Raw genomic sequence first — 11,638 nt, 5'->3', positions numbered from 1 at the left:
TACAGTACTAAATATTTACATCTGAGTCATGCACCATTTATCATCTGTAATACTGTTGTGTAACCAGTAGATGGCTGTTATAGCCCTATATATAAACATATATCCATGGCTGTGTATTCCCTAGTTGCTGGATGTTTTCAGTCATAATTACTTGCATGTATTAAGTTTTGAATTTGGACATATATTTATTATTAAAGAGTATTAAAGATTAAACATTTTTCTCAGAAATGTTAATTTGAAGTGAACATTTTTGCATTATTATTAGTCAAATATGGACACAGAAAAAGCATTTTGTTACTCATACTAGCTACATATAATAGCTTTATCAGTCATCTTTATCACACAAAAGTAATCAGAATAAATATTGTGACCAGGGTGATACTTCAAAATAATCGTGTGTTTACATATCATGAACAGAGACGTGGTCTGAGTTCAAAAACTCTGCATCACAAATTCATCAGAAATTGAGAAATTCAGGTTTAAATAGCTTTATTGGCATGGTAAAAAAAGGCTTTACATTGCCAAGGTTGAATCAGGCAGTGATTGACAGCGCTCTGGTCCAATTGCATCGGTCATTGTCTGATACAGTACTTTTTGTACTGTAGGCTACACAGTACAGATACTGTACAGTACTCTAGCTAGGGCTGCAACTAACGATTATTTTGATAATCGATTAATCGGATGATTATTTTTTCGATTAATCGATTAATCGGATAGAAATTAAATTTGATTTTTTTTTTTCATAACTAAATAAAACCGTAAATCAGGGTATTTATGTGTAAAAGTGTACTTTAAAAAAGTGCAAAAGCCACACATTGAGTTTTACTAATATCAATATTTGCATTGTTTTTAATGATAATTGCTGATGGCAAGTTGACAAACATGATTATTGTTAAAAAAAATGATATCCAACATATTATGTTTTAACACAATTTTTGTTAAAACAAATTTACACAGACATGTTGTTCAGATGTGAATATCTGAACTAAAAACAAACTAAAAACATCTAAAATATATAATTCATTTAATTTTTATTTAAAATTAATTATATATAAGGAATATAAGGATAAAGAATATAATATATATTATATATAATATATAAAAGAATAATATAAGGATAAATTGATTAAATAAATATAGAAAGACTGAAAACAATTGTGTGAATGTAGAGCCGCAGTAGATCGCGTTTGAAAAACGATTAAAACTTAGTAGACAAATGCTATAAAAAGAGAACGGAATGGAGGTAACGTTACCCAGCAAGCTAACAGGCTTGAGTAAAGGACAGGAGAAATTATGCATTAGTGCACAAGCATTCGCTGAAAACCACTGAGTACAGTGACTAAAAAACAATATTTTACTGCTGCTGTTATTAACTGCCTTTGTATTTAATGCTTCACTTTGTAAACACCGTTTTAATTTAACCTATTTCTGCGGTAGCGCTATTTTAATCCATCACTTACGTTGCGAGCGAACTGATTGCGCAACCTGATGCTCGAGACAAAATACAGACATCCCGGAAGTCCCGGGAGTCTCCCGCATATTGATTGCGGCCCTATGATTGCGGCTCCCTGATGTCCGCGAATTAGTTCAAACTCCCGAAATCTAGAGCGCGCAAGCAAGAGCGCGCATGCGAGACAGAAGAGACTGCTCCAAACCGTGTAGCGCGCGCGCTCGGCAGAGCGCCTGAGGGAGAGAGACCTTGCGTGTGTGTGCGTACCAGTAAACGCTCCCCGTGACGTAAGCAGACCAACTAATCGATAATGACATTCGTTGACAACGATTTTCATAATCGATTATAATCGATTTTATCGATTAGTTGTTGCAGCCCTAACTCTAGCCCAATGTTGTTTGGGCTGGCTGGGGGGAATATTATCTAATCGAAGCAACTATGATCTAATCTAAGACATAATCGTATGTAGATAAACAAGTCATGTAATGATTGGGCTAACCGTTGAATCAAGACAACACTGTATAATGTTATGGGCTCACTGAGCTCTAAAATGCCTCACCACCTTAAAAAGCAAGTACTGCATTATAAATAGTATTAGTATTGTATATATAAAAAATAAAAAAAAGACTTACCACGAGTATCCAGTATCCTGATAGTGACGATGACTAATGATAATGATATCATTCGTCTGTAGGCTACTATTCCTTCTATAAGAAATCATCTCAACAATATAGTGTACCAGCAAATAAATACACAAACTTAATATCAGTAAAATGAAATAGAAAGCTGCGATTACAGACGCTCACATTCAAACATGTAAACACAACACTGACGTCTTCACTTCCAGGTCAGTAAGCTGTCAATCAAAAACTCAGTAGCCAATGAGAACACACTGATACTAGCCCCGCCCCCACGAGAGATATGTGTCAGAACTGCGAACGAAAACTCAGGGAGCGTAAAAGAAAACTTCAGAAGCGTAACTGAAAACTCTGGAAGCTCATTTGTAAGTTCAGATTAGCGAAAGAAATATGAGAAATAGTTAGCAAAACATGCCGTGTATTAAGAACGAAGTAAAAAAATGTGCCCGCGATTTATTCTTTTTCAGTTTCAAAGATATTTTTTTCAGTTTCAATTTATATTTTCATTAGTTTCTTGAAAAGTTACTTTCATTATTATTGGCACAAAAGTAATTCCATATGTCAGCAGGACATTCACAGACAGCGCGTTCTCTTTTGTCTTTTCGCGGTTGCATGATTTAAAAGCATTTGCATGAATAAGAACGTGATTATATAATGTAACGCTAGCCAAAGGATGACAGAAAAAAACGGATGCTGCATTAATTGTGTTTAAATCTTTTTTAACGCGTAAAACTGAAAAACATTAATCGCACGCGTTACCGTTGACAGCAACACGGACATAACCGATGTGTTTGTGAATATGCGGCAAGACGGACGTTGTGACAATGTTTCGTGTGTATTTGACCGTAAGCGCAACAAGCCATGAAAAAGAGGCAGCTTTATGTGTGGACGAGAATGAAATCATGAGGAACCCCCGCAATTCAACGAACGCGGAAAACTTATGAGTTGCATTTTTTATTATAAATTTGTGTGCATTATTTGTTGTTATTAGACGATGCGAGAATGATGATACATTTATTATTTTTTTTAACACATTTTAGCAATTTAAAAATGTTTAATGGAGTTTTTACACGGCACCCCTGCTCTCGCCAGAAGGCACCCCGTTTGGGAAACGCTGATTTAGACTACTGGACACACACTGTGACATAAAACAATGCAGATTTCTCTCTGTGACACTTGTTTCCTTATTGTGGTCCATTTCCATATTTACCATTTGAAAATATACATGTAATTTATGTTGTATGAACTTTTGTAATATATATATTATTTATCAAGGCATCTAGAGCTTCATAGTGGACATTTACATAAAGACGCAGAGGAGGAGTCTGAGAATCTGACAGATATATAAAGAGTGTTTGTGTCAGACTGAACAACACAAATGGTGAGTTACTGTTTTATTCTTCATTTACTGAACAGAACATTCAGACATTTATACAGTTTTCAAAAAAATAAACGGATCAAAAAATTCATAAGAAAACATTTATATTATTTTCTAGATTAAATAAATCTCTATCTGTGAACTACTGAGGAGAGATTCAGAAGATGGAAGTAAGTTAATCTGCTTTTTTTATTGTATCGATAAGTTTAAACTGATTCACATTTAATTTCACTTTGATTTCATCATTATAAATTATGGAACATGTTCGCTTAACTCTTTCCCTGTCTCTCGTGTAGATGATGCTGTTTTTGGCGGTTCTTCTCCCTGTTGTTCTGGGCAGTGACTGTACATTCATGCCATTCGACTGTTCTGACGTCTACAACTCAGGAGAAACAGTCAGTGGGATTTACACCATCTATCCAGCAGGAGACGTTCCTGTCTGGGTTTACTGTCACATGATCTCAGATGGGAAAGATGAAGACAACGGAGGATGGACGGTACGAATGTGACTTTAGATCATCAAACACACATCAGAACATACATTATGAATTATATATTCTATATAAACCCATCACAGGTGATTCAGAGGAGAATGGACGGCAGTGTGAATTTCTATCGGCCGTGGAAACAGTACAAGAGAGGATTCGGGAATGTGGAGGGCGAATACTGGCTGGGTAAGATCTCACAGTGTGTGTCCGTTTGTGTGGATGACCATGTGTTTGGTTGAACATGTTCTTCGTGTGTGTGTGTGTGTGTGTGTGTGTGTGTTTGTGTGTGTGTGTGTGTGTGTGTGTGTGAACAGGGCTGGAGAACATGTATCAGCTGACACGTAACAGAAAGTACACGCTGAGAGTGGATCTGGAGGACTTTGAAGGAAGGAAGGGTTTTGCTCTGTACTCGTCCTTCTCTGTGGACTGTGAATGTGCTGGATATAAATTGCAAGTTTCAGGATTCACTGATGGAGGAGCAGGTAGGACATTTTCATTCATTGTCATTAAATTAATATTCTTTGGAAAACATGGTTACAACAGCCAAAGAAAAGCTGATGTTAAAAAGTCAAGGATCAAGAGTCAAACTAAAGCAAACACTGATCACCATAATGGTAACATTAAGCGAAGCAATGAAACAAAATCTAAACCTCTGTTAATTCTCAATAACAGCTTCTGTAGATGTCTGACAGAAATAAAGTTACTCTGGTGAAGCTGGTAATGCTGTTTGTGGAGTTGTTTAATCCTCCTCTGCTGAGATCTTCAGATTTAATGTCTTCTTTTCTCTTCAGTTGATTTCATCTAAGACTGTGGCTGATGTCAGTTGTAGTTCTTGTGTTTCTTCTCATCTCTTCCTTTTTTGCTTAAACATGTTAATTCTGTTGATGGTCTTTGATGTTATAGTGCTGAGCATAAGTTTAGACACCCATGCTAAAGTTGCCTAAAAAGAGGAATGAAAAATAATCTTTTGGAAATTGATTTTAATGCCTTAATTAAAAAAATGAGGAAAATTCCAACCTTTAAGGACACCAATTTTCTTTGTGAATGAATAATGTATCGTAAATACATAAATGTTCTCCCTTAAAATACAGGGTGCATAAGTCTGGACACCCCTATGTTAAATTCCCATAGAGGCAGGCAGATTTTTATTTTTAAAGGCCAGTTATTTTATGGATCCAGGATACTATGCATCCTGATAAAGTTCCCTTGGCCTTTGGAATTAAAATATCCCACATCATCACTTACCCTTCACCATACCTAGAGATTTGCATGGGGCACTTTCCATAAGATCATCTCTCAATGCAAATCAAACCAGCTATTAGGCTAACTGAAATAACACCATTTTAATCAAACAATGTGCAGCATCCGGATGATGCGACGGCAGCCATTTTGCACCAGAATGCCCACCGCTCACCAGCTTACTGGTGGAGAGGAGACAAGAGTCATAGAGCCAATCAGAGCTAATATTACTACAGTAACTTACTGTTAAATGTATTATAATCAGAGAACTGTAAAATTAACATTAAACTGCTGTCACCTCTGCTGCCAGTATTTCACTGTTAATCTGTTATTTAAGCGTGTTATTGTAGTTTATGGTCAGCTTGTCCTTTTCCTGTTGCAGTCTAAATGTGACTTTAGTTTATGGTCTTTGACTGTTTTTTTTCCATTAATGATACATGTTTGGCATCCTGTGCTGCCATGCATTTCTTTTCTTTTTACACCTATTGTTTTACACCTGTGACTTCGGACATGTTGTTCTGATAGCATACCAATGTCACGGCACGAAAGAACAGTCGTGGATTAAATCGCGAGTGAATACAGGTGTTTATTAAACACAGGGTAGTGGCAAACAATGCAGTGGATGACAGACAGGCGACAGAACACAGGCTCGGTAACACAGGACTCCGTGGGCAGACGGCAAGGCAGGAAACAGAAGAATCCTCTCAGAAAAGGGCAGATACCACAGATCAGGAACAGTCTCTGGAAGCGGCTGCTGCTTCCCAGAACGAGGCGGAAAACACTGGATCAGGAACAGACTGGAAACGGCTGACGCTCCTCAGAACAGGGCAGAGTCCAAAATACAGGAGAACAGACACTGGGCAAGGAGAAAGGACGGTGAGTAATCCGTGAACCTCAACAACCATCTGACAGAGACCAGACAACATGTCAAACAATATATAGGACATTCTCATTCAAAACAGCTGGCGCTGATCAGCTCATCAGCGGAGATAACGAGCCGTGCTGATGAGCCGCGCCCATTCACACAACACGCACACACCTAGCGAGGGCGAGTCAATGAATCCATGAACCGTGACAGTACCCCCCCCCTCCTAGGAATGCCGCCTGGCATTCCCAGACACCCTTACCTGTCGATTGTAATCATCGATAAGGGAGTGGTCCATGTCCCTGGCAGGAACCCAACTTCTCTCCTCCGGACCGTAACCCTCCCAGTCCACCAAATACTGGAATCCACGTCCCCTCCGTCTCGAATCCAGTATACGATTAACCGAATACGTTGGTTCCCCATCTACGAGTCGCGGCGGGGGGGGGAACCGGGGCAGGCGGATTAATGTGTGAATGAAACACAGGTTTAATTTTAGATACATGGAAAACGGGATGAATCCTTCTGTACGCTGGAGGAAGGTTGAGGCGGACTGCCACCGGACTAATGATCTTGGTGGCAGTAAATGGGCCAATAAATTTGGGAGCAAGTTTATTAGAAACGGAGCGGAGCGGAATGTTCCTGGTTGAAAGCCACACTTTTTGACCAACGACGTATACGGGAGGTTTAGACCGGTGGCGATCGGCCTTAGCCTTGGTGCGTGCACCCACCTGGAGCAGAGTCTCACGGGCTCTGATCCACGTGCGTTGACACCTCTGGATAAAGGCGTGGGCGGAGGGAACCGCAACTTCGGATTCCAGACTGGGAAAAATTGGTGGCTGGTAACCTACACTACACTCAAACGGAGATAGGCCCGTTGACGACACCGGTAACGTATTGTGCGCGTACTCCACCATAGAGAGTTGCTGACTCCAGGAAGAAGGATTCTTGGAGACCAAACATCGTAACGCCCTTTCCAAATCTTGGTTGGCTCTCTCGGTTTGGCCATTGCTCCGGGGATGAAACCCTGAGGACAGACTGACAGTCGCTCCCAGCAATCTACAAAATTCTCGCCAAAATTTGGACACAAACTGGGGTCCCCTGTCGGAGACCACGTCCACCGGGAGGCCATGTAAACGGAAGACGTGGTCTACGACTGTCAACGCCGTCTCCTTGGCTGAAGGTAATTTGGGCAAGGGGATGAAATGAGCCGCCTTAGAGAACCGGTCCACCACGGTTAAAACGACCGTGTTACCTTGGGAGGGTGGGAGGGCGGTAATAAAATCTAGCGCTATGTGGGACCAGGGTCTCGAAGGGACAGGCAGCGGTTGAAGTAACCCATCTGGAGGTCGATTGGAAGTCTTACCAATGGCACAAATCGAGCAAGCCAAAACAAAACTGTGGATGTCACGAGCCATAAGTGGCCACCAGAATCGTTGCTTGACTAAATAACTAGTACAATTAACTCCTGGATGACAAGCCACGTTGGAACAATGCCCCCACTGGATAACGTCGGACCGTAATCCCTCCGGCACAAACAAGCGATTCGGTGGGCAACCGGGCGGAGGCGTTACCCCTTCTAAGGCCGACTTGACCTTCGACTCGACCTCCCATGTGAGTGTGGAGACAAATAGGGTCTCGGGTAAAATGCACTCGGGCGTAGACGGGCGTTCGGAACGGTCAAAAATACGAGATAAAGAGTCGGGTTTGATGTTCTTGGAACCCGGGCGATACGAGAGAACAAAATCAAAACGACCGAAAAAAAGTGCCCACCGAGCCTGCCTGGAGTTCAATCTTTTGGCAGTTCTGATATATTCCAAGTTCTTGTGATCGGTCCAGACGATAAAAGGTACCCCCGACCCCTCTAGCCAGTGACGCCATTCTTCCAACGCTAACTTGACTGCCAACAACTCTCTGTTACCGATGTCGTAGTTACGTTCGGCAGGCGATAAGCGGCGGGAAAAAAACGCGCAGGGATGCATCTTGTCGTCTGTGGGAGAACGCTGGGACAGCACTGCTCCTACCCCCACCTCTGACGCATCGACCTCCACCACGAACTGACGTGATGAATCAGGGGCTATAAGGATGGGGGCTGAAACGAAGCGGCCCTTAAGTTTAGCAAACACAGCCTCAGCTGTGTCTGACCACCTGAACACCGTTCTGGGGGAGGTCAAGGCAGTCAGAGGCGCGGCTAGTTGGCTGAAGTTGCGAATAAAACGCCGGTAGAAGTTGGCGAACCCCAGAAACCTCTGTAGGGCCTTACGGGAATCTGGACTTGGCCACTCCACCACAGCCTTAACCTTCTCAGGATCCATTCGTATTCCCTCAGACGAGATGATGTACCCTAGAAAAGGAACAGACTGTGCATGAAACACGCATTTCTCCGCCTTGACAAAAAGCCCATTCTCTAGCAACCTCTGAAACACTCGTCTGACGTGTTGAACGTGCTCCTGGAGAGACGAAGAAAAAATCAATATGTCATCCAGGTAAACATATATGAACTGATCTACCATGTCTCTCAACACATCATTGACGAGTGCCTGGAAGACCGCTGGGGAGTTGGAAAGCCCAAACGGCATAACCAAATATTCAAAATGCCCCCTGGGGGTGTTGAACGCGGTCTTCCACTCATCCCCCTTCCTAATGCGAACCAAATGATATGCATTACGTAAATCCAGTTTTGTGAAAATTGATGCTCCCTGCAACCTCTCGAAAGCTGAAGACATCAACGGCAAAGGATAAGTATTCTTTACCGTGATGTTGTTCAACCCCCGGTAATCAATACAAGGTCGCAGAGAACCATCCCTCTTCCCTACAAAAAAGAATCCCGCCCCCGCTGGAGAAGAGGAGGGGCGAATGAACTTAGTTGCTAGAGAATCAGAAATATATTTCTCCATAGCCTCCCTTTCTGGAACAGAAAGCGAATATAACTTGCCCTTAGGCGGAGACGTACCTGGCAGTAAATCTATAGCACAGTCGTAAGGACGATGCGGAGGAAGAGAAGCAGCCCGGGACTTACTGAACACTTCCTTCAGGTCTAGATACTCCGGTGGCACGTTAGACAGGTTCACTGGCTCCTCCTGCAACACAGAACGAGAAACAGACGGAACAGCAGACAAAAGACATGAGGCATAACATTTCTCACTCCAACTGGACACAGAGTTCTGTCCCCACTCTATCCGGGGTCCGTGTCTCACCAGCCACGGATGACCCAGGACAAGGGGAGCGTGAGGTGACCGAGTGAGATAGAGTGAAATCCTCTCAGTGTGGTTACCCGAAGTGATGAGTGTGACGAGCCCAGTAATGTGAGTGATGCCCGGGAGTTCCTGTCCATTTAGTGCGTGGATGGTGATAGGGTGGTCCAAGGCAGTGATGGGGAGGTGAAGCTTGTGGGCCAACGACGAGTCCATCAGGTTTCCCTCCGCTCCTGAATCCACCAGCGCCTGGCCGTTGAAGGAATGATCTGCCCACTGGAGTCTCACCGGGAGGAGGGTGGCGTTCGAGGGTCTGGTCAAGGAAAGTCCGCCCGACAGTAGCCTCCGTCCTACCGCCGGGCTTGGCCTTTTAAAGGACAGGTGGAAACGAAGTGGCCGGCCTCCCCGCAGTAAAGACACAGACCCCTCGAGCGGCGGTGTTCTCTCTCCTCCCGGGAGAGTCGAGCTCGACCTACCTGCATGGGCTCCGGATCGTTCGAGGAACTTACCGTGTTCGTTACTCTGAAACCGGGAAACTCCGCGACCTCCACCCTCGGAGTCTGGAACTGTCGATTCCCTCTCTGTTGTAGGCGTGCATCGACTCGGATTGCCAGTTCAATCAGTCCATCAAGAGTCTTGGGTAATTCCTGTGTGTAAATTTCCTTCTGAACACGGTCAGCCAGCCCATGCAGGAAAAGGTCCCACTGCGCCTCCTCGTTCCATTTGCACTCGGCGGCCAATGTCCGAAACTGGATGGAATAGTCGGAAACAGAGCTGTTATTCTGACGGAGATCGACAAGATGGCGGGCCGCCTCCCGTCCGGCAACCGCGCGGTCGAACACGCGCCTCATCTCTTGCTCGAGTGCTTGGAACGAGGAGCAGCAAGCGTGTCTATTCTGCCACACCGCTGTTCCCCACTGAGCCGCGCGTCCAGACAGCAGCGTCATAACGAGTGCCACCTTACTCTCCTCAGAGGAAAACGTCACAGGCTGGAGAGAGAAAAAAATAGAGCATTTTGTTAAAAACGCTCTGCACAGGTCTGGTTCCCCAGAATACCTCTCCGGAGTGGGAATGCGCGGCTCTGGTCGGTTGAAATTCGGAGACTCCGGGGGAACAGGCGGGGGCGGGGCTGGCGCATCGGGACCTCTCAGACGTTGTATCTGAGAGGTGAGCTCCGACACCTGTGTTACCAGAGCCTGTATCGCCCGACCCGAGGATCCGATCTGTTCATCTTGTCGATCCATGCGGGCGTGGTTCTCGGCGACCATCTTCCCGACCTCGGCTGCACTCGCTGAATCCATGTAGGTGGTCAGATGATTCTGTCACGGCACGAAAGAACAGTCGTGGATTAAATCGCGAGTGAATACAGGTGTTTATTAAACACAAGGTAGTGGCAAACAATGCAGTGGATGACAGACAGGCGACAGAACACAGGCTCGGTAACACAGGACTCCGTGGGCAGACGGCAAGGCAGGAAACAGAAGAATCCTCTCAGAAAAGGGCAGATACCACAGATCAGGAACAGTCTCTGGAAGCGGCTGCTGCTTCCCAGAACGAGGCAGAAAACACCGGATCAGGAACAGACTGGAAACGGCTGACGCTCCTCAGAACAGGGCAGAGTCCAAAATACAGGAGAACAGACACTGGGCAAGGAGAAAGGACGGTGAGTAATCCGTGAACCTCAACAACCATCTGACAGAGACCAGACAACATGACAAACAATATATAGGACATTCTCATTCAAAACAGCTGGCGCTGATCAGCTCATCAGCGGAGATAACGAGCCGTGCTGATGAGCCGCGCCCATTCACACAACACGCACACACCTAGCGAGGGCGAGTCAATGAATCCATGAACCGTGACAACCAAACCTTGTTTATTGTGAAACCTATCCGACTAAGTAGAAACTTTTTTATATTATTAATCCTGTTAATGATGCTCTTCCTCTCTGCAGGCGACTCTTTGGCCTACCATAATAATCAGAAGTTCTCCACCTTTGACAAAGATCAAGATGTCTATGAAAAGAACTGTGCCAATATGCGTCTCGGGGGATTTTGGTACAAAGCCTGTAACTATGCAAACCCCAACGGTGTGTATCTGTGGAAAAATGATGATACTCATTACGCCATTGGTGTTATTTGGTACACCTGGAAGAACAATTATACTGTCAATATGAAATCCATCAGCATGAAGATCAAACATGTGTCTTAGAAACATCAGTGTTTCCAGGTGCAAATGACTGATATTGTAAACCGTATATTAAAATTTTGAATATTCATGCTTTCTCCCTTAACTGTGAAAAAGAATAAATCATGTAAGTCAGAATAAATAAACTAATAAACTCTAGCGTTGAATATCATTATGTCTGCTTGTGAATGTGTTAGAATGA

General features: G+C 43.9%; 1 protein-coding gene across 1 annotated transcript; it reads left to right on the top strand.

Moving 5' to 3' along the window:
* The first annotated feature begins 3,557 nt into the window (after positions 1-3,557).
* LOC143706546 (microfibril-associated glycoprotein 4-like) lies at positions 3,558-11,496 on the top strand. The gene is made up of 5 exons (XM_077198546.1): positions 3,558-3,636; positions 3,763-3,963; positions 4,044-4,140; positions 4,269-4,436; positions 11,204-11,496. Exons 1-5 carry the CDS (start codon positions 3,631-3,633, stop codon positions 11,458-11,460), a joined length of 729 nt encoding a protein of 242 aa, XP_077054661.1. The 5' UTR covers positions 3,558-3,630; the 3' UTR covers positions 11,461-11,496.
* The last annotated feature ends 142 nt before the right edge of the window (positions 11,497-11,638 follow it).

Source organism: Siphateles boraxobius, unplaced genomic scaffold (genome assembly GCF_051911475.1).
Source record: "Siphateles boraxobius isolate OS27281-9 unplaced genomic scaffold, OSU_SipBor_1 111, whole genome shotgun sequence".
Classification (NCBI taxonomy): domain Eukaryota; kingdom Metazoa; phylum Chordata; class Actinopteri; order Cypriniformes; family Leuciscidae; genus Siphateles; species Siphateles boraxobius.
This window is presented reverse-complemented; position numbering and strand designations above follow the sequence as displayed.

Bases quoted from the DNA above. Each gene is read 5' to 3' on its own strand.
- LOC143706546 (XM_077198546.1), top strand. The intron at 4,141-4,268 runs GTAAGATCTCAC...GTGTGTGAACAG, and splicing joins GGAGGGCGAATACTGGCTGG to GGCTGGAGAACATGTATCAG. The intron at 4,437-11,203 runs GTAGGACATTTT...TCCTCTCTGCAG, and splicing joins ATTCACTGATGGAGGAGCAG to GCGACTCTTTGGCCTACCAT.